At 33.5% G+C, this 27957-nt stretch overlaps 2 protein-coding genes across 9 annotated transcripts; one reads left to right on the top strand and one right to left on the bottom strand.

Moving 5' to 3' along the window:
* Positions 1–427: 427 nt before the first annotated feature.
* LOC137820397 (asterix-like protein) lies at positions 428–3719 on the top strand. Its single transcript, XM_068624469.2, has 3 exons — positions 428–634; positions 735–835; positions 3452–3719. The coding sequence occupies exons 1-3, from the start codon at positions 431–433 to the stop codon at positions 3513–3515; spliced, it is 369 nt and encodes a 122-aa protein (XP_068480570.1). The 5' UTR covers positions 428–430; the 3' UTR covers positions 3516–3719.
* Positions 3720–4999: 1280 nt separating this feature from the next.
* On the bottom strand, positions 5000–27461 carry LOC137820267 (pre-mRNA-splicing factor ATP-dependent RNA helicase DEAH1). Of its 8 annotated transcripts, none has more exons than XR_011082595.2 (30): positions 27377–27441; positions 27133–27287; positions 26388–26492; positions 26149–26276; positions 25822–26025; positions 25632–25706; positions 25081–25167; positions 24004–24037; positions 22198–22252; positions 20609–20668; positions 20382–20453; positions 19525–19588; positions 19121–19200; positions 18897–18964; positions 18750–18804; positions 18347–18404; positions 18203–18271; positions 16433–16501; positions 16179–16268; positions 15681–15767; positions 15361–15476; positions 15213–15279; positions 13200–14240; positions 10327–10376; positions 10090–10152; positions 9283–9406; positions 9103–9203; positions 6422–6484; positions 6262–6334; positions 5000–5521 (listed from the first exon to the last, which is right to left on the bottom strand). XR_011082595.2 is itself a non-coding variant. In XM_068624244.2 (29 exons), the coding sequence occupies exons 3-29, from the start codon at positions 26485–26487 to the stop codon at positions 5469–5471; spliced, it is 3156 nt and encodes a 1051-aa protein (XP_068480345.1). In that variant the 5' UTR covers positions 26488–26492; positions 27133–27287; positions 27377–27448; the 3' UTR covers positions 5000–5468. The 8 variants fall into 8 exon arrangements, 6 of the variants coding, with proteins under 6 accessions (XP_068480345.1, XP_090151176.1, XP_068480347.1 ...); XR_011082596.2 differs by having other exon boundaries at positions 25773–26025; XM_068624244.2 differs by lacking the exon at positions 10327–10376 and having other exon boundaries at positions 27377–27448.
* Positions 27462–27957: the final 496 nt, after the last annotated feature.

Consider the following 27957-nt stretch of genomic DNA (forward strand, 5'->3'; position numbering starts at 1 on the left):
AATTTAGTTAGTTTATTTAAATTTTATTAATTATTAAGTTAATTAAATACATGTTTAATTTTTTTAATAATTATCACATGTATTTATTAAATAATTAACGTTAATATGCAATTCACAATATCTATTACACTAAACAGACTACATTTTAAATAACTTTTTTAAAATAATCATCGTATAATTTTTATCAATACTATTTTTACAAAATTCTATATTTTTTAATTATATTCTTTTCACATTTTTAATTAACTACTCATAAAAATAATAAAATTGTAGAATAAAGAGTTAATATTGGCAAAATTAAATAAAAATTATGTGCTTCTAATTTTTTTTAAAAAAAATTTAAGATAAGAGAAAAGAATAGAGATTAATCAAAACCGTTTCTAATCTAATCTTTTATATTTTGCAGACTTTACACTATAAATATTAAACAATGAGTAAAAGAAAATATACTGAGAAACTCGTCAACACCTGTCTCTGGCGAGAGAAATCGGAGATGTCATCGCATACTAACGATCCCCGTCAGCCATCGTCGGCGAGACCCTACGTGGCGCCGCAGATTGCGCCGCAGGACCTGCCGATCGATTACGCCGGCTTCATCGCTGTCATATTTGGTGTCGCCGGCGTCATGTTTAGGGTTTGTATTTGCGGCATGTCTTCGCCATCGATCTCACTGCACAATATTTTTTTTTCAATGCGTTGACACTTTTTTCTTATTCTGTTATTTGTGAAATCAGTACAAACTGAGCTCTTGGCTGGCGCTCATATTCTGCGCGCAATCCGTAGCGAACATGCGGAATGTCGAAAACGATCTCAAACAAGTTATGATGGCTATGATGTGAGTTTCTTGGCTTTTCTCTGTTCGAATTGCTGTTTGCTTTTTCTATATGAGATTTGTTTGTGGATCTGATTGTGTGAGCCGTTGTTTCAAAATAGAAGCTTAGAAAAAGGTTGCATAAATGTTCATAGGTTTGGGAGGTAGTGTATTCCAAAATTCATTGGTTGAACTTAGAGAGAATGAGTGTGAGACTCTAGGCTGTTTGGGAGTAAGAATGTGTAGGAAATATTGGACATTATTTTCTAAAAATATTTTGAAACAAAATACAATATAATTTAAATGGATTGATTGCGGATGTTTTTTATCAAATGAGTCATGGATGATGAATTGAATTTTTTTTCTTATTTTATGATTATAAATTATAGATGGTTTAATGGTGTATGTTTTACTAAGCCACTACAATTCAATTCAAAATGTATCCGATCCATCTGTTACTAAAATGTTTGGGAGTTAATAGAGAAGGAGAAGAATGGCTCATAATGGAATGCAATGGAATAGAGCATGTTGATCTATTGTTTGGTTGTCTATTTTTTTGTCAAAGGATTTTCTCCCTTTCCATTCTGCTCCCTTCTGACTCAACTCCGGAACTGTGTTTTAGTATGTTTTCCCCTTTCATTCTCTATTACTCATCCTATTTCCAGCTTCCAAACATAATCCTCAACAAACAACAACAATAACAATGACAATCTTATCTCACTGGATAGGTTATATGAATAACAAACTATTGGGCTCTATCAAAAATCAAATGGGCTCTATCAAAAATCAAATTCTCATGAATTTTGTCCACCATGAAATCCTATTTCATAACTTCCTTCAGTGTCATTTTTGTTTCCCTCTACCCGCTACATGGAGAAAATTAGCTTCTGATTTTTTGCTTTCAATTCTTCTGGGCACTTCCAACCTTTTCATTCCAATCAATACTCTGGATAGATTCATTTTATTGCAGAGTTTTTTACTTTAGTGGAGTATATGCTTTGCCCAATGCAAAAATTAAGTAAATGTTGAATCTTGTTCTGTCGAGTAGATAGGACAGCTACTTGTCACATGTGTTTCCTTTGCCTAAAATAGTTATATGATTGCTGGTCATAATCATTTAAGTGCATCGCAGTCGTAGTCATTATTTTTAACTCCTTACAAATATTGGTATTCCTATCAAATAACAATATTCTTATGTGTGGACTGTTAAAAAGTAACCAAGATTATATGTGGTGCAAATTTCTTTTCCTTTCTAACGACCCTGCAACTTCTGAAGCATGTTTCAACTCTTCAAGGTTTTCTCTCTCTTTTATTCTGCTTCTATATGTTGTATTGCGGGCAAGTTCTTCTCGTTTTTTACTAGTAACCCTGATGATGGAAAATTTGGTCTCAATATCTTTCTGCACTTGTCTTATTACGTAACATTTAAGGCATATACAGCAAAAAATTGACTTACAAAATGTCTGGGGCCCTGGAATTTGTTTCCTAAGTTTGATACATCTCACATGACATTGCTAAATTCCAAGCAACACAGAACAATAGTTAGAGATGGAGAACACATGTTTAAGGGGGTATGTGAAGTACATAGTGGTTTTGGAGGGAAATGTCAAGGTATAGGACAGGTAATGTTACATCTGGATAAATGAGTATATATGGATAGCGTTTAATATTTTCAGAAATGTTTTTCATAATTCAAATAATGGGAGAAAGAATGTCTGGTAGAAAGAAATGGGTAGTGAAAGCCAATAGTCAGGCAGAAAATGACTTGCATTCCCATGTCATGGTAAAACTGCATATCCATCCATTATTACAGGGTTAAAAGTCAATGAAAACATGGGAATGGTACTTTTCGAGAAAGAAGAAATGCCCTGAATATGCTGTGAAAACTTGTTCAAAATGTTGAGAATATTGTGTTGTTTGCTTTCTTGGAGAATAGTTTAACATTCTTTGGAATAAATGCAATCATAAAACTTAGGAAGCTGGTAGGATAATAATGTCTTTCTTTAGAGCTAGCATTAGATGGAAGTGTCATCATAATTGTGGTTCATCAATCAGGCTTATAGGTTCATGTCTCCTTAAAACTCGAAGGACAAGATATCCTGTTCAGGACAGGTCATCTAGGAAAATAATCTCTAATATGTTATTGAAAAGTGCTAAATTGTTGTTTACCGAGTTATATTACGTTGACAAGAAAACTGCTGAAGTTTGCTAACTTCTCCCCTTATGCAAAATAAACATTTTTGTTCTGTTTTAATTTTTCACTGCACACTTACATTAGAGGCAAAGGTTTGGATATATTTTATGATGAGAATTTTGCCTGTAAGAATGCTATAACTAATCTTCAATACTACCATAATATACTAAACATATACAGTTCGGTTACTTGCGCTTTTTTAGAAGTATACGATTTGGGTATGTTGAAATACTCCAAAGGTTTAACTTGCTAGTATTTTTAGAAAGGAAGTGAGAGTATATTAACAGTTACATGCACACATACAAACACACACATGGTGATTTGCAGCATTTTATTTTTATTCATTCTTCTGATCATAAAGTAGTTTGTCAATTTCCTTGCAATATAAATTTCGTCCGGTTTTCTTCAGTTTTAAATTATTGACTTGATGTTAATCTGAACCTCAGGTTTTCTTTAATGGGATTGATAACAAACTACTTTGGACCTCCCAGACCCGGCAAACAAAGCTGAAATCTCAAGATATTGAGGTAGAAATAGACCATTTTTTAAGTGAGGGAAGTCTAAGTCATTCAATGCTTCCCTTTTCATTATGTTGCATTTACTCGTCTGTATTAAAGATGCTTGCGAAGTCAGGATACCCGAGTTTTTTTTTGGATAATTTAATGCTTTTATCATTACATATTAAATATGGATTACTCTGTAATCCGAGAGCTACACCATTTTGCACATTTATTTACGTAAACTTGGTTTTAAAATTTAGTTCAAAATGAAGTGATTTACATTTGAAGTACATTCGTCAGAAAATTACTTTTGTTTAATGTTTGGATGGATATGATTATAGTAACTTTTAAATTTGTTATTAATAAGATGGTTTAAGTTCATACCTCTTTTCACGACCAAAAGAAAAAGTCCATACCTCTCTAAATATATATATACACTCTATTTTCTTTCATTATTTTTGACATTTGTGTTAAATAGCTTAACTAATAATTTTAGTAAATTCTTTAATTGTTTTTGTTAGATATATGCGTTTACAACCGAATCAAAAACTATAGCTATAGCTGATAATCTCAGTACAACTTAAGAAGTGTCACAATTTGATCAATTTGATCGTGACTTGGTCTTTGTTATGAAATAATTGATGTCAATTATAATAATATCCTCCTTTAATATAAACCCTAAAGCTTAATTAGCCTGTTTTTGGAAAATCCTTGGCAACCTTTTTTTATAGAAATCTCCATCACCTTAAAAATGTGTAATTTAGCTTGTTATAAAACAGAAAGTACCTTGATAATTTGAATGAACTTTGAGAATTTTAAACAAGTTAAACAGTAAAAGAAGAAAAAGATTTGTATAGTAAAAAAAAAATGAATTATATAAGGAAAATAAAAACACAAAATACAAGAACTTAAGATCATGCCATAAGACATGAATGTTTAAGTATTTTTAAATGAGAACTAGTAAGAGAAAGGGGACACGTATTAGAAAGTGAGATAAATATGTAGATATCTACAACTTATTTCAGTCTCCATACCTATTTTAAAAAATAACGTATTACTCATGCTCATATTAATACTGAATCAATAAAAAAATATAGTCAAAATCAGAAGACAGGTTTATTTGCCGTCTCTAATTATAATCTATAAATATTAGGTCAACAATTTTCAATTATACGTTAGTTTAAAATAACTGTAAAAAATATTTAGAAAATCAATATATTTCAATGTAGTCAATCACGCAGTGCTTGCAAATAGCAAAACAAAATATGAAAAGAATTGCAAAAATTAATTTAGGAATTAACTTAACCTCAGTTAAAGAAAGGAATTAGGAGAACAATTTGCTTCTATTATTAAGATCATTTCATTCTTCCATTACTCCCAGGCAAGAATTCAGGTTTAAAATCTGTGTCAGTAGTTGATAGTCAAGGAAGAATCTCTAAAGCTATAAAAATACTCCTTTTTGTCAGATGAAAACTAAATTACACACTCGAGCAATAACTGGGGACAAAACATCTCAACTATAAAATTAGCCAATATAAAGCCACCCGTTATAAAAAAAATGATAGGAATACATGAACAGCATTTGCTGGATCAAATGAATTTGTGCCTGCTGCTTCGAAAATATTGTGTTAAAGAATATCACCCCTAAGAAAATTATAAAATATCAAATAGCAATAACAAAATTGAATTACAAAAAAAAAATGAAAATGAAACCTACATGGTAGAATTTGTTGGCAATTGGTAATGAAGTCAGCACTGTCCCCAATGGAGGTTAATATAAGCATGTAAGGGTAAACACAGTGAAGGCTAATTTTGACAGGACAGGTAAAATAATACAATGTTATAATCTAAATGTACAGTGAAAATATTTACATTACATATCCCATGTTTTGAGAGACATTTTTTTCCTCAAAACTACTTCATAAAGTACCTCCTCCTCTCAAAGCATATGCAAAGGTGTCAGTTACTTTTCCTCTTGTGCACGGCCTGCTCCACGAGGCATTTTCTTCGAAGACGCTGCCATAAAATTTGATTCAACAACTCAAAAGCTATATATGGCATAAATCAACAACATATTCTTGTTATAACAATCAACAAATTCAAAGTTGATTAATAATATGCTCTATGCTAATTGAGAAAAATATTTTTCAAAGGTCACAATTTGCACGTTCATTACAATTACCCTTTTTTTCACCTGTTGGATTAAATTTGAATTTACTGACTTAAATGTTCAACGAATTCACCCAAGAATCCATGATAAAACAATAATTCTCACCAACAGTCTGTATATCTTTGTGAAAGTGAAACCTTTGTTCCTTGTGGCAGAGAACACAAACGGAAAGGTATTACGAACTCAACAGAGACAACGCAAATACAGAAGAGACTGTGAAGCCTGCAAAACGCCATGATTTGCAGTACAAATGGCAGTGGAACGGCCATGATAGGTAGGCGCGCTAATGAGTGCCTAAGGAATACTGGGAGCAACTCTGCCCGCTTCACCCCCACGATTGACTACTATACTATAGTTATACTAAACAGCTAAAGATAAATTAACAGTATGACAACCTATAAATTAGAATCAGCATTACTAAAAAATGTGGGATAACATCTACAAACTAATGGCAGGAACCTAGCTCGCATCTAATCTACAGCATGACTCTTTATGATATTTATAAACAAAACTTTATTAACAGGGAAATGTCGTCAACTGCTTGCAAAAATATAATAGCAATATGAGAAAGAGAGAGGGAGCATACAGTCTTCAACGTCCTTAAGCTGGTAATAGTGGGGCGCTATCTCCACCAACCAATCTGGCTTTAACTCTGTCACCTGCAATGAGTATGCAGTTTCAGCTATTGACTTATATCCATTGAAAGAAGTCATGAAACATTTGAATTAGTTAACAGTTGGCAATACCTGTCTCATATATTCCTTGGTTGTGAGTACTAGTTCATGGTATATAACCCATCTAGGAAGAACCTATAAAAGGTACAAGGAGAAACCAAATGATGAAAGAAATAATTAGATTTTTTAAACCATAGTGATCGCAACTTCACATGCATTAATACACATTAATGCAACATACAGTTGATCCATTCTTTTCAAATTGCCTCAAATTTAAATAAATACACAAACCAGATTGTGTTGTCAGGATTTCTCTAAAAATTTAAGGCTCAAGCTCAGCCACAGACCATACCAACCACTAGTAATAGTTCCTATATGATCATAACGGTTATAGTTCAGCAGCCGATTAGTATTACATCAATATTACAGGCAGTGATGAAGATATTCAACTCCAAAGACTTAAATATCATGCTAATCAAGTTGTTCATCTAGATGATGCTGAAGACTACATAGAGCACCCACATTTGCAAATTCTTACAATTGGATGATTCAAACCAGAGGTTAGAATTTTCATTCAAATTTAATTTCTATTTCCTTTCTATCCATAAATATATTGTGCCCTATGGTTTATCTTAGTGAGTGAATTTATGCCTAACTCAATCTCATAAAACCGACTTGTAAAATGAGGTTTACACCCCACTAATATTATAAATCAGTTTTATTTCTAGTCGATATGAAATCTCTAACACACTTTCGCATACAAAGGAAAGAATATCTTGAGTGTAGGATTAAATATTTGTGGGTGGCCTAAAAGGAGCCCAATAATGGTGGCACAATAGACCCAATGAACTTGAATAGGACAGGCTTTGATATCATATAAGGAAGTGGGTTTATTCCTAATTCAACCTCACAAAACCGGCTTTTAAGGCGAGAATTGCTCCCTACTCATATATTACAATCTGACTTTATTCCTTATCGACATGGGATCTCCAACAGTTTTTTTAGCCTTTAAATGATTTTAATTATATCTCTTCAAATTGACAACAGTTCTAGAATGATTATGCTTGGAAAGGGCCTTAATATTATAATTATGTAGGAAAATGTTCGTGAAAATGGAAAGCTTTGTATAGACTTCAATTTGATTATGGATCTACAGAACTCACACCCTTGAATGTCTCCTTTGTCCCCTTTGTTCTCAATCATTATCACATTTTACCTCCTTTGACCACATACCAGAACGAATCTTGACCCCAGTCTATGTCTCCTCCTTGATCTAGTCCTTTGGATTCATCTCTTGCCCCAATCAACCATCCAAGCATATTAGTTAAGATATGGTCAAATAGAAAATATTGGTCATTGAAAAGCTCACCTCATAGCTAAAAGAAATACACAAATCTTTGGTCTAATTAGGGGGAGACTTGTTCCCCTATGGCTAAAATAACTTCAGTTCACTTTTTCTTGCCATGACCACCATTCATCATTGGCCTCTCCTATTGGCCATTAAAATGCTTTCTTGAATGGTGAATTGAAAGAAGAGGTATTTATGGGACCAACCTCCTAGCTTCACTACCACTGAGGACTCTATTAGATTAGTATCAAATAGATGGAAATTCTCAACTGCATCTGTTGGTATTTAGTTAGATGTTGGTTACTTGTTGAAGTTACTGATGCCAGCTGTCAGTAACCATTCATAACTACTATAAATTCCAGTTAGCAACCTCTTGATCAATAGAATAATAAGAATTAAGTTTTCCCTTTCCCTCTTTTGTGCATTTTCTCTTAATCTTGACTTTTCTATCATGGCATCCAAAGCTCAATAAGATTCAACAATGGCTACAACCAATTTGTTTCCCACTGCCTCCGCTCCTCATACTTTTCCTAATTCAATATGGGAAAAAATCACAAGAGAATTGATGAAGAAAGAGACGAGTGAAGCCATATTGATGAAGAAAGAGATGTGCAAGACTTTTTTCACTACTGGTTATGCTCAAAATAATAATTTTTTCCCTGCAAATACTTGGACTCAATTCTAATCAGCACAAGACCTCCTCCAGCTCATCAAAATTCATATCATCCCACTGCATGCAACACTCCATGTTGCAACAAACCAGCTATTACATGAAAGGTCAAACACAGTAGATTGATTTTCACTGAGCTTTCCAAATAAATCATCACTTTCGCACCTCCAGTAATCAACTAGCTGACACTGTGTTTCTTTGTGACATGGGTAATTTATTCATATTTAGAAAAATATCAATACAATAAATAGAGGAGATTTGATATCCTCTAATAACAGAGTAGAACAATACAAATATGATCTTGATATTTCTGGTTATAAAGATATGATCTTGATATCTGTAATTAGAAAGATAAGATTCTTATTGCTGTAACCATAATATATCATAATAGGCACATACCCACTACTGTAACTAAGGATTTGATTTTTATTTATGATTGATTCCCTTTGTACTCTAATGTAATAGTACACGTCTTTACTGAGACAGCATTTAAATAGCTATCTTTGTATGGAAGTCAGAATATGTAATGAATGAAATATTCCAGTTGAAATTATGTATTATCTGTAGGTTGGTTTCAGTGTTTAACTATTTACAAAACTTTTTGGTTCAATTTGTTCAAATTTGTTATTTCAATAATACAACACAACTCTTTTGATTATCTAGAAATGGGGTAGAAAGCAGTCAATGAAATCAACATACATTATGACTTATCAGCAACATACAACACAAAAGTACCTGTGCCAGCCCCGCACTAGGATGTATGTGAACAGTCTGTGAATGTTTAACAGTTCGATAAGATCCATTCTTTTGCAGTCGAGCAGAGTGTGGGAAAAATCCTGCAGCAGTTAAAAATTAGATTCAGTAAACTAAAAGAGGATCTGCAATGCAAGAAAACATTAGTTTTTATAAGTTTACCAGAAGTGATAGATTTCTTGATGGCATCTAAATCACTTTCATTTGATGTTAGTTCAATCTCAACCCTCTCTAAAAGACCTGCCAGTTGATCACGGACATCCCTAGCCCGTTTCATACTCCTTACCTGGAATCAAAATAACAAACACAGAAATAGAATAATAAACCAAAATCAATGCAAGGATGAATAAATTCGAATGGAAGCATTCTAAGTGAGGATCATTGTAGAAATAGTCCATTTGTAAGTCATAATGGCAGGGGAACTAAATACGAACATCATTGTCACAAGCCTACATACAATACAAGATCTAAAATTTCCTTTTATAAAAATAATACTATCATATCAGAAGAAAAAAATAGGTAATAATAAAAAGCATAAGAAAAAGTCAATCAATAAAAAGAAAATAATAAGTAGTAATTACATCTTTTGAAAGCTATATCGGATCTATCTGCAAAAAAAAACCATCTAAAGTTGCTATTAACACTGCACATCTCCACTGTCAACAATGAGAACATTGAGGTAGTATTTTCGCCAAACTTCTTTAACAGACTTCAGTTTGTCGTAAATTTTCCAAGATTATTATAACGAATTTCAAATGCTTGTTAAATGAACTAAAAAAATTAACCAAAATTCAGTTTAGTTTGAGTTAACTAAAGTAACATTTCTCCCCATCACTTTCACTCCTCCCTTCCCTTAATTTTCTCAACTCCCGTTATCATTACTTATTGTACTTAACAATCTATGGATGTGTATACTACTTTCTTCTAGCACTTTCACTAAATATGGACACGCCAAATAATGGTTTGTACCTGTATATAGTTTTCATAACACCATTGCGTTGAATAATTGGTCTCCTTCCACGAATTGTAGACCTGAATGAAAAATAAAAAGTAATATAGTAAAAATTTAGAATTAAAAACGTTAATATTAGATCACTATTTGACAAATATGAACCCATGATTATCTGGTCATGTCCCAGCTTGATGAAAAGATAAATACACATAGACACTAGCATAGTAGTTAAGAGTGGACAGCATAGTGACTACCTCCCAAAACCACTTACAACAGCAAAAGGTCCAAAACTCAACAGCAAAAGCTACAAAAATATAACCAATAATCAATCCCAAAACAGCAAACTAGCCAATCACCATGTTCAAAAAAATAACTACTGTGCATATAACATCAAACAAAACAACCAATCTAAATTTAAAAACATCTAAACATCATCTTCAGTTGCCATGTCAAAATTTCATACTCATCTGCATCACTTTCACCATTGTAGATTTGTTCCTCCTCACTTCCAGTTTTATCATCCTATTCATGTTCTTGTTGCACTAGTGGTTGTTGCTCTTTTATGTTGCCTAGTATATGTAATAGGCTCCCCAGACCGAGTTGCAGCTCTCACAGTTCCCCAACTTAAATCCTCAAAAGACCAATTCTTCTTCTAGGACAGCATCTTCATCTTCATTGGCCATTTCTCCTAACAACCACTCATTACTGTCATCATCCTCATTCAAGCTCACTATTTGTCTTATCTCCATCCTCTTGATTTGGAGATTGCCTTTGAATACACTTACACCATCCCCCCCATCCCTTCCTGATCATTGATTCCTTAAAATTATTGGGGATTGAGACAAGGACCTGCGGCATACAATGGATGATGGAGTTGACACTCATCTTTGGTCAATTATATCAAACAGCTCCTTGTACTTTTATTTCTTGTTGAATCCATTTTAAGTAGCTTCTTTCTCCCTATCCATAGCCTCATATGTATAGCCCATTGCAGGTTTTTCCATCATCTGCTAACCTAGGAACTTGTAAACTTGGTCCCGTATCATTTAGGGTGTAAATCGCATCAGCCCAAAAAGTTGGCATGAGCACTGTGTCAGTTTCTCTTTTCCCTTTAGTTTCCTTGGCTTCCTTTGACTTCAACCAATCATCAGAACAAGTGAACAAGTTTCTAAGGTTATTTTTTATTATGCAACCATTGTAATGTGAGGAAGGTTGTGCCAAACCTAGAGACTCCATACCTAATCACTTTTGTTTTGTTGGTGAACCTCATGGTATTTATTAGAAAGCGAGTTTATACGTAACTCAACCTTATAAAATTGGCGTGTAAGGTGAGATTATACTCATTTATATATTATAATTTAGTCATATCTTTTGTTGGTGTGTGATCTTTAACACACTTCCTCATGCCTAGAACTAGACATCTAAAGCATGGTACCAAATATGTATGAGGGATTCAATAGCAGCTCGATAGTGGGTAGCATGATAGATCCAACAATCCTCACTATGTTCGGTTCTAATAGCATACTAGAAAATGAGTTCACATTTAACTCAATTCTACAAAATCAACTTATAAGATTAGCTTTGCACCCATTTTATATACTATAATTTGGCATAAACTCATTTACTAAGATGGTATCAAAGTCTTTCAGAGTCTATCCTAGTCAAGTTCTTTGGGGCTACTATGCCACAGTTATTGGGCTCCTGTTAGACCACCCATGAATATCTAATCGCACGCTCAAGATGTTCATTCCTTAATGTAAGGGGATATGTTGGAAATCCGACATCAACTAAGAATAAGGTCAAAGTATAATATACAAGTGGGGTGCAATGCTCACCTTACAACCCGGTGTTGTGAGGTTGAGATAGGCATAAACTCACTTAGTAAGAATCTCTAATCGATATGAGATCTCCTACAATATTTAATGGAAAATGTTGCCCACTAATCCCCCTCTGTATAGTCTTCCTCTCTTGGTATTTTCCACATGTCTTCTAACATTAAGTCAAGACAATGGGCAGAAATGGGGTCCAAGAGAAGTGTGGTCTCTTTGCTTGCAACAACTTACGAAAAACCACAGATGCATCCTTCTCATCTTTTTTTCTTGAACATGCTTCCTTATCACATCAAGAGGATTCAATGTGCAACTCTTATGGTCTCGCTTCACTCCCATCTCATAACTCTTTTCAAACTAAATTTTCAACTTACGGCCCTTTTATTATTTATATCACATAGGGTTTAGGCCACATGTGGACAACTTTTAATTACATGATTAGGAGATTTAATTACATTCCATAATTAGGAGGATTAATAGGTTGATGGTCAAGCTACTGATATGCTTGGTAGATGCATGGTGGTATGTAGTGGTTCAGGAAGCAAATGCAGCAAGGTCCGGAGATCCTTTAGTCTTTGCTCTACTTGGTTATGTTGTGCTGGTCACACCTAGCTGTTAGCATGTTTTCCCTAGCAGTTTTCCCTCATCACCAGGCTTCTGTTTTGTTTTGTGCTGGTGTTATGCAGATTCAGGTTTTGGGACTGAGTATATTTAACTAGTTTTAAGTTTTTGAATTAAGTGGTGTGCCGCTTAACTTTGATCTAATTGTTGAATGCTTAATTAGGAGTTCTTATGTATAAGGGTTGGAACACCCCTAAAGTGTGTCTTTTAAATTCTATTAATTCATTGCTGATAAAAAAAAATAGGTTGACAGTATATTTTATATTTATTGTACAGGATCATTGATCCTAAATTATAGGGATAGACTATATTAATCATAAATTAAGGTTTCCAATTATTAAGTCTTTGTATTTTATTTAAGAGCAAATACTCCTCTTTGAATAATATCAGAAACAGTTTTTTCTGACAAAAACCCTGTTTCATATTTGAGCTTCTCTCTCAGCCCCTTATGTTAGATGGAAACAGTGACACACTGCACATGACCCACAAAGAGCAGTGTGGCCACCACAACCTCCATGTGCGATGTGACACAACCCACCATCACAGTGGATGGCAAAAGAAAAATATCTAATCAATAACTAGATCAATAACAGTGTCTAACATTTCACAGAAAGGAAAAAATGCATATAGATAAAGTTGATAATCAACAATACAGAAAAAGTCAGTAGCAACAAAACCTTTAGCAATGCAATATGATCTCCAACATTTCCAGTGTGAAAATTCATCCTTGCATTGTCTGCATGAACTTGTTTATCCTTTGGACGGTAAAATATTGAGTTTCCAACAGAAAGCATAGCAGCAATTGAAATGATATCATCTGAACACTTGAAATTTTCTGAGGCGACTATCATTTTTGATAACATAGGATCAAGTGGGAACTCTGCCATCCGTCTACCCACCTTGGTTAACTCGCCTAGCTTATTCAATGCACTTAATGCAAACAAAAGCTCCAGAGCTTTTAATAAGGCCTCGGCAGGGGGAGGATCCATAAAATCAAAGTTCAACAAGTCATGAATACCAAGACTTTTTAAAGTCAAAACTACATTTGCAAGGTTCGTCCTCTGTATTTCAGGAACAGTATTTTCCTCCAAATCATTGTGAAAATTGTATGCAGTGTACAGTCGGAAGCACTTTCCAGGACCTGTTCTACCAGAACGACCAGCTCTTTGATTTGCTGAAGCTTTTGAGATGGGAGTTACTAGCAAAGACTCCATTCCTGTTCTTGGATTATAACTTTTCATCTTACAGAATCCTGGATCAATGACATACTTGATCCCATCAATTGTCAATGACGTTTCTGCAATATTAGTAGCAAGGACCACCTTTCGAGCTCCTTCAGGAGTGGGTTCAAATATTTTAGCCTGTAATTCAGTTGGAAGATTGGCATATATAGGGCATATTATTAACTCAGCAATTTTAGTTCCCAAGCCTCTAGTTCTATGCTTCAAGATTTCTTCTGCCGTTTCAATTTCTTCTTGACCAGTGAAGAATACCAATATATCTCCAGGAGGTTGAGTGACATGGATTTGAAGTGAGGTGACAATAGCGGCATCCAAGTAATCAGCCTCAGGTGCTTTGGTGTAGTTTATTTCAACAGGATATCTTCTCCCTGGAATTCTGAATATTGGCGCAGAATCAAAGTAATCACTGAATTTCTCTGCATCAAGTGTAGCACTTGATATCAGCAACTTGAGATCAGGCCGGAAACGAGCAATATCCTGTCATGAAAACAGAATAGAGACAAACACCTTAGTCCTTGAAAGTGTATAGCTGATTGAACACTAAAATTTGGTATTTACTAATTAAAGAGAAAATTTAACCAGAAGCTGCCCAAAGAATTGTCAAGTACTCTGCTCACTTTTTTTCCAACAGGGCATTTTCTATATAACTTTTATATAATTGCTGCTCCTAAAAATATAATAATTGTCAACCATGAAACTTTATACAAAATACTATTCCTAAAATACATAACTGAACCTAATTAAACAATACACACGTAACTGCTCCTATTTTCTGCCAATAACTGTCCTATCTGCTCCTAATCCCATAAAAAACACTGTCACACTAATATTTTTAACTAAGAAATTCCAAATAAGTCTCTGAAAGTGCAATCAGTCAATGGCGTGAGTCAAAAATTCAAAAACGTTACTTAAGTTACAATATTAACATGTTTAGGGACCAAATAAGACTTAAATGAAACCATTAGAAATTTCAAGGACTCATTTAAAAACTTCTTAGTTTCAAAAACTAATATGACAACATTATACAATTACAGGGACCAAAATGATGATTTAGCCCAAAAACAGTACGCAAGTACACAGGAGGATCTTGTAATTAACTAGAAATATGATTATTCATTCTTTTACCTGGATATGCTCCTCAAATACATCCAAGTATGAGCAAAGACCATGCATTAATGAGTTACAGTTACAGTTTGACCCATAAGCAAATCTTGTACAACGACATAGAACAAAACAATTCATGCAATCAAAACCACCATATCAGATTTCTTACATGTAAAAAAAAAAACACTTGCACCAAACTCAACCAAATATATGCGTAAAGTGTCTTGAATATCATTAAAAATGCTTATTTTTCAAGGAATAGGCTTCAAAACATATCAACTCTGGACCTGTTCGAATTATTAATAAGGCATACAAATTTAGTTCATCACAGAATGTTCTGCTCACCTTTACTAATCCAAACAAAATATCAGTTGAGAGTGTTCTTTCGTGAGCCTCATCCACCATTACAACACTGCAACATTTGCAAACATAATAAGTAAACAATTATAATGCGTTTAACTAAACCCCAAGTATGAATCTAATATAAGCTCACCTATAACTTGCTAGATCAGGCTCACCAAGAAATTCCCTCAGTAACATTCCATCAGTCATATATTTCAGAATGGTTTTCTCTGATGTACAATCTTCAAAACGGATGGAGTAACCAACCTAAAAATTGAAAAGTTCCAATTAAAAAACTAAGACACGTGAAAGAGAGATGCACATAATCAAATTACATACTAAAAAGAACTCAACATAGCATGCGCATATCCGGTTTCTAAGAAATGGGAAATCTTCACAGCAAATAAACTTTAGAATAATAATAACTAACATAAATCAATGTTAAAATATTCAATACTTAGGGTGGCCTACCTCATGTCCTAATTTAACACCCATTTCTTGAGAAACTCGAGCAGCAACACTCATAGCTGCTACACGCCGTGGCTGAGTACATGCAATCTGCAAAGAAAAATATAACCACCTTAGGTTTGCTTGTTTCCAATGCCTACAATTCGAAAGATATGATACAAGACATGAAAAGTTACAATTTAGGGTTTAGGGTATTCATAGTTGAATGGCACAATCAAAATTAAATTCTTAACCATGGCCATTGTTCTTGAATTGTTTTTTAGGAGCTAAAGTAGCATGCGTGGAAAAATAAAACAGGTAACTACTTGTTCCACAATTTATAAACAATAGTTGACAAGGCCCAACGAACAATAATGGAGAAAAATGAAACATCAGCAAAGTTGCACTGCCTCGTCAGTACTTGCACATTGTATATTAAAAGTCAATATAACAGGAGCATAAAATAAGGTTTTCAGATGAAATGAACCTATTGTAAGCACATAAAAAGCAATTAAATCCCACCATTCCACGCTTCGTGTAGCCAACGTCATGAAGATATTGGGGGATCTGTGTTGTCTTTCCGGAACCAGTTTCTCCAACAATTACAAGTACCTATATAAAGAGAATATTCAAGGTTTAATTTGCTTAAACATACAAGTGTATACAAGAAAATATGTATACAAAGGCATTGGATACCAATACAGAACAGTTCACTAACAACAGAGATGAAATTCACTCATATTCAGCACCAAAGAAGGAATAGAAGGGGACAATACCTGGTGATCATTAATAGCTTGGAGCAATTCATCCCGATAGCGGTACATGGGTAACTTTTTCCTCTCCTCCTATAAAAAAACACAAAATGGTGAATAATATAGTCTCATTTCATAAATTAATCCATCCTCGTAGCCTAATTTCTTTCACAAAGAATTAAAATATCAATAGTATAATTGTTGTATTATTGCACAAACCAATATAATAGTAGCCTCAAGTTCTCTTTCCAGTTGCCATCTTACAGTTGTCCTTCTTGCCTAAATCAATCATTATTGAAGACTACACAAATATGGTGGAGTGGCACTAAATTAAAAATTGGCCAAATTATCGTTTTCATCTATAATTCATCTACAATATTTAATAGAGGGGACAGCCCATTTAACTGTTTTTGACACAATTTATTTATCCATTTTGTCATTATGATTTGTTTATTTATTAATAAAATAATGATATGATAGAAATTGGATCAAAGCACAGTGCAATGTGCCTATAGCAAGATGTACTCGTTAGAGAGATATCGATACCTGTCTAGTGGGATTTTACACTGGAAGAATAGATTACAGTGAATTGAAACAGAAATTACATAAAACAAGGTGGACCCTCCCTCACTATTTTTCATATTTTCCTTATCCCCCTTTTTCTCCGCTTTTTCTTTTTATATCTATATACATGTTCTTATGAAAATAGGATACTTAACCTCACAAAACTAGCTTGGAATGTGAGGTTTGCACCCACTTATATATTATAATTTGATCATACATCTAAACCTCACGTAAGGTGAGGTTTCCTTCTAACTCACCTAGATTTCTTAACAATCTCTCCTCAAGTGAGAGTCTCTTCCACAATATACATCTTCCCTCTCGAGCGGAAGCATTTCTTAACTATGACTCCTTTAGTTGTTACCCTTCCTTGTATCATCATTCACCACAACGAGATGCTTTTTGAAAGTTTTGTCAAGAAAACTTTCAATACAAGGAATCCACAAACATAGAATTCTTCTTCTACTTTATATCATACTCGCTAGCTAGTCACCAAGACGAACCATCAGCTCTTATACAATTTTATGAAAGTAGACTTTAAGCCTAATTACACCTCACAAAATCACCTTGTAAGGTGAGATTTGCATCAACTCATACTATATGTCGGTCATATCTCTAGTCAATATGGAATCTCCAACACATATCACAATTTACCTCCCAAATGTCTTTGATCATCCCACACCCAATCTATTAAATTAACTACTTCCTTGACTTCCCAATACCCCTTCTTTGCATCTCTTGCAACATGTCATATTAACCATTCCCATCTTATGAGATAAAATCCCCCATATTACTTCAAATATACATCTTAGTTATAGATGGTTTCCCTCTCCCACTTGAGTAACTAAAAATTGCTCTAGATCTGATTGAAAAAAAAACACACTACTGAACTGGTTTTTTCTCCCTCTTTGTTGTCCTTTTGATGAGCAAAATGAACAACACCACTTCTTGATTAAATTTGTACGTCAAAAGGAAATCATTAAACAGGGAATAGGATCCACATCATTAGCGGATCACACAAAGAATTTCCCCCTATAATAGTGTTACGTAAAAGAGTATGTTAGACATTTAAATATCAGAATTCCTCTCAAAATTAATCAACTATTTTAAATATTTTATTTTCATTTATTTTAACTTCATATTAAATATTTAAACATGAAAAATGATTGGTAAGTTAGTGCCGGTCAATCTGCAAGCAGCTAATAATGTCGTGAATAAATTTCAAAACGCTACCTGAAGTGCCTCCAAAGCTGACTTTGCTCTGGACTTTTCAAGAGAATCTTCCATCTCTTCATAATCAAACTGCAAAAAGAGACTGATTCAAACAAAAGAATATCACCATTGAATCCCATGAGTCAAGCTGCGAAATCTACACACCTTATCTCCATCCATTACTGATGCCTTGATAAAATCAATCTGGTCCTCAAACACATACCTAAACAATTTATGAGCCAGTTTAAATCAATTATTTCTATACACAAAGAAATAGAGGTGATGAATAACACCCTACATAAATCTAAATAATTAAAAAGGTTAAATCACTCAGAAGGTCCCTGAACTATTTAAGAATTTATAATTAAGTCCGTAATTTTTTTTTCAATTGGGTCCTTGATCATATATTTTGTTTTGTTGATGGATAATTAACCACAGGAACCCTATTTAAATAATGTTAAGGGAGCTAATTGAAGGAGTTCCCTGGTGCAACAATAAAGTTGCACCTTAATGATTGATTGGTCATTAGTCTGAATCTGGAGACTTGTTTCTAGATGAAGAAACTTACTGATAATCATCAGAGACTTTTTTATTTTTTGAACCAAACTTCAGCGTTGCCTTTCCTGAAAGATGTTATTCAGAACTTACATAGATAAAGTATAAGGACTTCTTAAGAGTAGAGATTTTATGAGTATAATAATACAGAAATCTCTACCAATTTGATGTTCCTCCCAAGCCTCCTGTTCAGCAAATGGATTCATTTTATCCTCAGCATTTGGATCCCTATAAAATAAAACAGACATAATGATTGATCAAGCAGGTAAAAAATGCTTCTGAATGCACAACCACAAGATGGAAGTTAGAGGAAACAAGTGATAACTGGTATATAGTGTATATGTGATTCCAACTGGAGTGGAGATCATTTGGTAAGTGAAATACCTGTAACGCTGCATAGCCACAGAAAATCTCTTCTCCTGGTTAACACCACCTTCCTCATCATAAGCTTCTGGTATTCTATACTGCAATTTCAGTAGAATATGAGAATTGGACAAAGAAACATATAGATGGTTCAATTTAATGAGCGTCTAGATCCCTTTGGGAGTTCCCAGATCCCAAAAGCATTAAACACTGTCTGTCAGCTAAAAGATCTCCAAACCAACTTCCATTTTATTATAGAACTATACAGCTTAATCTTGGCAATAACTTAGTAACACTCAATAGAAAGTTTAAGCAGAAAGAACTGGCAAGCAACTTAAAAACCTTATTTCAACAATAATCAACAGTTAATAAATAAACTAACCAGGATGTCATACTCATGAAATACAAACTAAGTGATTATATACCTCATTCACATTGTCAGCCTCCTCTGTGCGCTTCTTCACAAGTTCATATATCTCTTTCTTGTACCTAGGGGCAATAAACGAAGCACATAAAATTTTTCCTTGGTATACAAAAGCTATATCTTTGATATTCATGGTTGGGTTCTACATACTCATGGAATACAAATTGATTATATACTTCCAGAACATACAGATTGAACATGAAAAAATAACAAAAATCTAAATCAACAGTTTGATTAAATTTCAAAGATTACTAACAATTTTTAGTTTTCTAGAATTTTGAAATTGGGACACTATGTTACACGTTTGGTTTACAGTTAAATAAATAACATTCCCAGTAAACCATGTTCCCAAGAATAGAATTTAGTCTAGTTTCTGCAAAGACATTTCCGTAGAGAAGTGAGAATTTCGTAGAAAAGGAACTTTAAATTTAACACAACCTCATAAAAGTTACTTATAAAGTGAAATTTACATCCACTTATATTTGACCATATCTCTAGTCGATGTTGGATCTTCAATAGAATCTAACTTTCTCAAGTTTAAATAAAAAATTTAATGAAAAAATACCATGTTACACTTATTAAATCATTTAACATGATAATAAATTAAAGATTTAAATAAAAATAACACATAATGAGAACTTATAAAAATATTCCAAGCAATATTTTTTACTAACCAACCAGAATTTGGTCATTCCGAGGATTCATAATTCCCAAGATTTGTAATTCTCAAGTACAAAAAGATTTCTATCAAACATCCCCTGCAGACCAAAGCTCGGCCTGGCATTTGCTTCACATAATTCATGGTAACAAAAGACAAATTGAAGTGGAACTCAATAAAGCAGTAAACAGATAGATTACCTCAGTTCACGATATTCTGCTTCTGAAAGCTTCACACCTTCAAACAGATATTGCTCATCTTCTATGTCATCTCTGCAGTAAACAAGAAAAACTAATAAATTCAACAATAGAATAAAGTACTAGATGATAATAGCATAATACAATCAAACTATAATCCATTCATTGAACGAAAATGTGATCTAACCAAAAACCTTAAGAAAACAAAATATACTGAAGTTGCATCATACCTCAGTTCTTCTAATTTCTTTTCCTCCCTTTTCTTCAAGTATTCTTGCCGTGAAACCTTTCTGCAATGACATTGGTGGAACTGTAAGTGAGATGACATGCTGTGGTAAATTTTAAGTGCTTTCGAAGCAATCGATAGCAAATTATCCTCAAACAAGACAAGAGGAAAGACAAAAGCAACAATGTGATCGGATACTTGGCAAACAATACCATTGGCAACATAAATAAAAATTTCAATATTTCATTAAATCTTTCCAATTGTTTCTCCGAAAATTTAATTCAGTTTTCCCCTCTCCAATCCCTTGTGCAAATTTAGCACACAATGTTCCCTTAAGGAAACCAGAAGTTGAGCACAAAAAAGCAACCAAGAAATCAAATCAATCCCAAGAAAGTTTAGTTTCAAAGGTTTTCCTTTAGAAATGTATTCCTTTTGAAACAGCAAGAAATTTCATACAGAGCAACTTGATATAGCACTTTATTTCCTCCAGTCAACAAACCATTTAAATCAACATTTGGTCTCTTGATTTTCTCAGATGTTTTCATGCAAACCATTTCCAAATCCTAAACATTCAATGAACTAGGTTTACAAACTTATTGTGATCATCAATTGACTATTGACATGTATTAATGGGCAATTAGTTATATTAATGTCTCTTTTGTTAACGTATTTTGGTTGTGCCTTATCTTAATATTTTAAAATTCTCCTTATCTCCCTGTTCATATCATACCGAACTGGTATTGCACTATGTTTTGAGGCTTCTTAGGTTGACATAAAGCAGTCAAATTTCAAAATGGAAGCCTGCTCATGAGGCCACCATAAAAGAAAAGCAAAAAAATAAAACTCAGTATGCTAGTTTACAATAACTAGCACTGCCCAGCTATCCATTAGTGTATCTTTAACAACTTTCTTTTTTCCAAAAGAATCTTGTAACTACGTCCATAAAACCATTTACACAGTTATAAAATATTCATGATAAAATAATAATTATAAACATAACAATTTACAAACTTCATGTTTAAAATAAATCAAACAGATTTTGAAGCAAAAAAATGCAAGACTCGGAAGGTATTAAAGAATTTAAACAAAAATCGAAAAATACATCTCTTTCATGGTGATTTGAAGGCTAAAACCCAGAAAAATAATAAATCATTTTCTTCATAGATATAACTTAAGTTAGTATTTAATTATGTACGAAAAACAATATGCATGAATAGATAGTAATGAAAATAAAATAAAAAATATAACTAATTTGTGCAATAGTTTTTAAACTTTACAGTAATAAAAGATAACAGATATCATCTGAATATACAGATAAAAAATTACAATAATTTAAATTTGCTAGATATATCATATATAATCTAAACTTTAGCACTTAAGTGTTAAGCTGTTTATACATTTCATAACATTATTTATTTATCAAAAGAATTTTTGCTGGATTTTCAGTTTTCCCACCTTTTCTTCCTCAAAGACTAACAAGGTTCTTAAACATCAAACTACCTGCTTAAGTGTCAATCGCTTCCCAAAAAAAAAAAACAATTTCTTTTTTAATATTATCTTATCTTAACCACACACAAAAATGTAATAACAAACCTCAAAGCTTGAATATCATCCCGCTCAGCAGCAGTAGATCTTCGAATTGCCTCTTCTGTTGGAAGACAGATTGAACCAATATTACAAAACCAGTATATAGATATTGTTGCACTATAGAGATAAAGAGAAGCATTGAGTTGAAACCGCGTGTTTCTGTAGCAACACAAGTGGTTTATTTATATTCAGAAAAAGAAATCAATACTTGATATTGTTGATAAACCCTAAACCCTAAATAAATCAATACAATAAATAGAGGACATTTGATATCTCTAATAAGAAAGAGATGAATCCTAAAAGAATACAAATATGATCTTGATATTGTTCATTATAAAGATATGATCCTTATTTTAGTAATTATAAAGATATGGTTATTAGTTTTGTAATTATATCACTTCCTCTTGAGCTAGAGCATATAAGTTATATGTGCTCAACTTGTTGCAAATGTGATTGATCCTTGGTCCTCTTAGAGACTTGGTAAATATGTTTGTCAACAATTCACATGAATTGACAAATCTCAAAGTGATATCTTCAAACTCCAGTTTTCTCCTATGAAATGACAATCTATCTCAATATATTTGTTTCTTTCATGAAAGGCAGGATTAAAGACATCGTGTAGTGCTTCCCGGTTGTTATAAGATGGATTTAAGAATGTTATTCAAATTTAAGCTCATTCAGAAGTTGCTTTAGCCATATGAGCTCACAGGTGACTCAAGTCATTACCCTGTATTTTGCCTCTACACTTGATCTTGCCACAAGCATTTTGCTTCTTACATATCCAAGCTATTAAATTGCCCCAATAGAAACATGGGATCATAAGCACGGTACCGTCATTGAACAAGTAGTGTCAGAAGATCTTGGAAAACATTGTACAGACACTAGCTGTCATTGAGGGCATGGGCATCACTCCAAATTGATGGACACATCTCATGATGACATAAAATAGGTGTGGGTGAGGTGTGGATAGTGGACTTGAGAACACTGCACATTTGAACATCAAACTTTATCCATTGTTTGTGATCAGCTATCAATACAAATTTAGTAGTGGTAGTGAGATAAGATTTGTGGCCCAACCCACGGAATCATATCCCAATTTCAGAAGCCCAAGTGTAGACCCATTCATCTTCTCAATATTAAAAATATGATTAGAAAAGATGGGAGCATTTGTTTAGAATCAGGGTTAGTGTTGGAAGACACTTTTCCAGAGCTGTATTTTTTCCTTCAAATTGGAAAATACTAAAATAATTGTAGGAGAGAGAAAATAAGGAAGAACCACCAAACCAACTCCAATGGATATGCCACATGGAGGAGGACTTAGGCAAGAGGTGGACAGCCCTCAGGAGGTTGATGGACTAGTGTGGAGAGTTATGATGCATGCAGAAGTGTGGATGGGTATTTGGGTCGTGCTTTGTATGATTGGGTAGATTGTGATGATGCTATTCCAACCCTATAGTCATCGAAGAGGAGGTTAGGGCCAGCGGGTCCACCAGGCAAACACGATTTTCAAAAAGGCTCTAGATTTCATGTTAAACTATAAAGATAAAAAGAAGCATTGAGCTGAAACCATGTTTCTATGATTGCATGGATAGTTTTTTATATTCAGAAAAAAGAAATCAATACAATAAATAGAGGAGGTTAGATATCCTCTAATAATAAAGATTTGATCCTAAAATAAAACAAATATAATCTTGATAATTTTCTTATTATTAAGATATGATCCAAATATTTGTAGTTATAAATATATGATCCTTACCTTTGTAATTATAACAAACATAATGCATATAAACATGCATGAAACCACAAACATACCTTCCTCCTTTCGTGATAATTTATGTTCAGTCAGCTGACAATCAAGAAACAATTCAAAGAATTAGAAGAAAGCAATAGATAAGGCAAAACAAAACAAAAAATAGTACATTACATATGTATGCATGAACTAGGTAAACGTAAATGTGCTTCTAATAAAAGCATCATAATATTCTCCAGTAATATTAAAGAATCTAACAAGATTAAAATAACAACAAAGTTATAAGTATTATCCGAATTGCATTAAAGGCTGATAATAGCATATATACCACTAACAATTTTTAATAGGGGTTGGGTAACATAACACTAATTACAACTATACAACCAAACATTTTAGATGAGACCTAGACAAGCCAGATTAGTGGTTTGATTTACCCTATCTAGCCACTAGGTGTCTATTTATTTTGCATTATAGAACATATATTCACTTCTTTTTACAGAAAAAACCATATGCTTCTAGCCTTGAGAAGAAACTTGATGGCAGAGTGGAACTTCTGTTCTAATCATGCATATGGTTGGAGTAGAATGTAGACATCTTCAAGGGTGCTTCTATGCCTTTAGATATGCTATGCACATGTCTACTGTGTGCACTTTCTTTGGTGATAAGCATGGCCTGTTAAGGGGAGAACAGGACAATCTTATATGTGGATAGATGGACAATTTGTTGCCAGTATAAAACAGAAAGTATGAATATCCTTGCTTCTTGGTGGCCCTTTGGTCATTGAGGAATCCTTAATTGCATTTTCCTTGTTGATAAAACTTCTTCATTCATAAAAAAATAGATAATATTATAATGAAAAACTACAAATCAGAAGTTAATAATAGTATAAAACATTAATTTTTATATAAAATAATGCATATTGTTAACCATCTACCCTCACAATTTTCCTCATTCCTTTCAACAAATTTTCTTCTTTTATCCATAAACAAAGCATTCATGCAGCTACTATTTAACATCCTGAGTTAGTAATAGTAGTATTAAACCATGATGATACTGATAATAATTAATTATTAATAATAATCATTAAAAGAATAATGAACAAGTACATGTAACCAAATCAATCAAACATTGACGAGTACCTTCCGTGTCCCTGCTGCATCTCGTTCTCTCATATGCTGCTCTAATTCCTCCTTCTCTCTTTGATCTTTCAACATTTCTTCTTCAGACTGTATGCAAATGACAAGAAATTACATCAAAACAAGAGATGGACAATAATAATAATAATAACAATAAACAATGTTTTTTAAAAAATGTAATGAAACAATGTGTATACACAAAGGAAAGTTTTTTAAACAAAAAAACCCATTGACATTATCAACAATAGACTTCAGAAAATCTAGTTTTCTTTTGAAAACACAAATCATATGGAAGATAGGCAATAATAGCTTTGTATCATCAAGGTCATATGGATCTAAACATCACTCGGTAAGGAACCTAATTACCCAAAACAGGACCAGAAACCACTGATGAAGAGAGTTGGATATGCAGCTTGGGAAAAATAAAATATGGCTTACAGTCAGCCATAACATTAATCAAACAAGTGGATATGACAGAAACTTCATTATCAGTAACGAATTTAGTCATGCACAGGCAAATTTAGACATTTAGGAGGGGAGTAATGAAAAAGTACCTCCGAATCATCATCATCACCATCAGGGGAAGTTCTTCTCTTCACTTGTCTCTCACTTTCCTTTCTCAAAATCCCCTGCAGGATTGCATTTGGTCAAAACAATTCACATGCTGTTAGAAGAACCATCGATTAGCAGCTTACCATGAGCAAGAAATATGAAAATGAATCTAATAGGTTATGAGCACTTTGCCTCGTCGTCTTGATCATCTTCAACTTCAGTTTTCTTCCTGAAACGCTTTTTTTTATGATCTTCAGGCCTTCTAGATGAAGAAGAAGTAGTTAATGAAGATTTATCCACAGATTCATCATCACTATCGTCATCAGCCTTCAAAATTGTGTAAGTCTTCTGCTTCCTGGCCAACATTACAGCTTCTCTCTCTTGTTTTTGATATTGCTGATACAGAATGCAGAGTATCAATAGACAGCAGATACTAGAGATTTCCATAGAAAAGGATTTGCTACATGAACACTATCGCAGTATATTTCACTGCACCTTAGATAAAAAAGAAAAACTCACATTTAAACCAGATGATTTGCGAGGAACTCTGGAGTAAATTTCTTCCGCAAATGCATGAGTATCCGTAGACGAGATCCCGAACTCCACTAGCTTGCCCACCAAATCAGCTGGTGAAGTAGCTTGTTTGGCTGCAACACCAAAAAAGTGATTGCCAAAACATGGCACATGAATCCCTGACATATGATTTCCAAACTAACTATAGAAGAATTTTCAAGGTGCAATGATATTAGATGAATTACATAGTCCAATCATGTACTGTACGACTGTGGGCTGAGAATATCCCAGTAGGGACATTAATTTTTCTGATACCCATGTCTTTAGACTATCATCACCCCCCATTGTCACTGCAGGAACATAAAAAACAATACATTAGTCTAGTTTTGGAGTACATAGTTAGAGAAAATGAAAAGAATCTCTCTGACAATGATGTTAAGACTCCCATCAGCCCAAACAGAACTTGATCAATAGTTATAGACACAATAAAGAACGAAACATATATGCAATATTTGCAACAAGTGCTAATGTTAAAAACATCATGCAAGATAGAATACTTCTGAATTTTTTTTGATACAAAGTAATCCGCAAACAAACTAAGTCTATTAAAAACTTTTTGCTGTATGTTTCTGCTACGTTTAGAGGGAAACAATGTCAAGAAAGAAAATGTGACTCAGAAAATGTTTTTGCTGTATGTTCTAATTGCGCCATGCGCTGCCTCCATCCCAGCAGCCCACAGAAACCCTACAATTGGGCATGTGAGAGTGAGAGAAGAGCGGGACCGTGATGAGCTACGGCGCCACCGTGCTGCCGCACCGCTGCGCCTCCGCAACACAGTCAAAAGCGTCGCTTCACAGACTACTTTCGTGAAAGCGTGCGAGAACAGCCGCTGTGAGGAACGCCGATGCGCTAGTCCGCGAGAGGCGCCGCCGCGAGAACCACCGCGAGAGAACAAAATCAAGAAATCAAAACGTGAAAAGAACTAATTACCAACAATGATTCTCCTGCAGTGCCTCCTCACACTAGGAAGGAATCGATTTTCCTGACCAAGGTCCTAGTCTACTCCGAAGGTGTGAATTTGTAGAATTGAAATTGATTACATCACTCTTCTTATGGAATTGCAGTAAAATGGTTTCTCTAAAAACCTAAAATTAATAAATAAAACTGTAAATAAAGCAATAACTCAGAGATAATTGGATGAGATAATATAAATTTGATTTGTAACCTAAATTACATTGTCAAAAATCTTATACACAGAGACAACAAAGATTAATCACTTCCCCGTTCTTAATGCTCGTGAATTTTCAAACAAGTAATCCTGAAATCACTTTTAAAAAGAAGAATAAAATATATTTTTTGAAAAATTGTGGGGTGCAGGTTTAAATTGAGGGGTGCAGGAAGCAGTTGCACAAAAAAGTCACGTAGAAGAAAGAAAAAAAAAACAGAAATAAAGGCAATTTCTCCCTCCATCATATCATTTATCACATGCACCCAACTCAAAATTTAAAACCTAACATTATCCTTGATTTCATTTTTGCTTACAGATGTACAAATCCAGAAATGATTTTTATACATTCTGGATTTTGAAATTTGGAAGATTATTTTATTTAAGTTTCTGGATGATCATATCCGGAAGTGAGTTATGAGTTTCAGTTTTCATATCCAGAATGATGTGTTATAAATGGTGTTGAGAATTGAGATCCAAAACTCATTTATGTTTGCTCCATAAAGTTATTTATGTTGTCCAAGTAAGCTTCTCAGGGTGATGAAATCCAGAAGTAACATATTAGTTTTGAATCTATGTATTCATAATTT

The sequence above is a fragment of the Phaseolus vulgaris genome, chromosome 9 (genome assembly GCF_051622355.1).
Source record: "Phaseolus vulgaris cultivar YP4 chromosome 9, ASM5162235v1, whole genome shotgun sequence".
NCBI classification, from domain to species: domain Eukaryota; kingdom Viridiplantae; phylum Streptophyta; class Magnoliopsida; order Fabales; family Fabaceae; genus Phaseolus; species Phaseolus vulgaris.

What these genes read in the sequence shown, in the direction of transcription:
- LOC137820397 (XM_068624469.2), top strand. Translation starts at nt 431, where the DNA reads ATGAGTAAAAGAAAATATACTGAGAAACTCGTCAACACCTGTCTCTGG. An exon ending in TCGCCGGCGTCATGTTTAGG is followed by an intron (nt 635 to 734) that starts GTTTGTATTTGC and finishes TTGTGAAATCAG; the next exon opens with TACAAACTGAGCTCTTGGCT. An exon ending in CAAGTTATGATGGCTATGAT is followed by an intron (nt 836 to 3,451) that starts GTGAGTTTCTTG and finishes TCTGAACCTCAG; the next exon opens with GTTTTCTTTAATGGGATTGA.
- LOC137820267 (XM_068624246.2), bottom strand. Translation starts at nt 26,487, where the DNA reads ATGGGGGGTGATGATAGTCTAAAGACATGGGTATCAGAAAAATTAATG. An exon ending in ATGCAGCAGGGACACGGAAG is followed by an intron (nt 24,038 to 25,080) that starts GTACTCGTCAAT and finishes CTTGATTGTCAG; the next exon opens with CTGACTGAACATAAATTATC. An exon ending in CAAGAAATCTATCACTTCTG is followed by an intron (nt 9,204 to 9,282) that starts GTAAACTTATAA and finishes TAACTGCTGCAG; the next exon opens with GATTTTTCCCACACTCTGCT.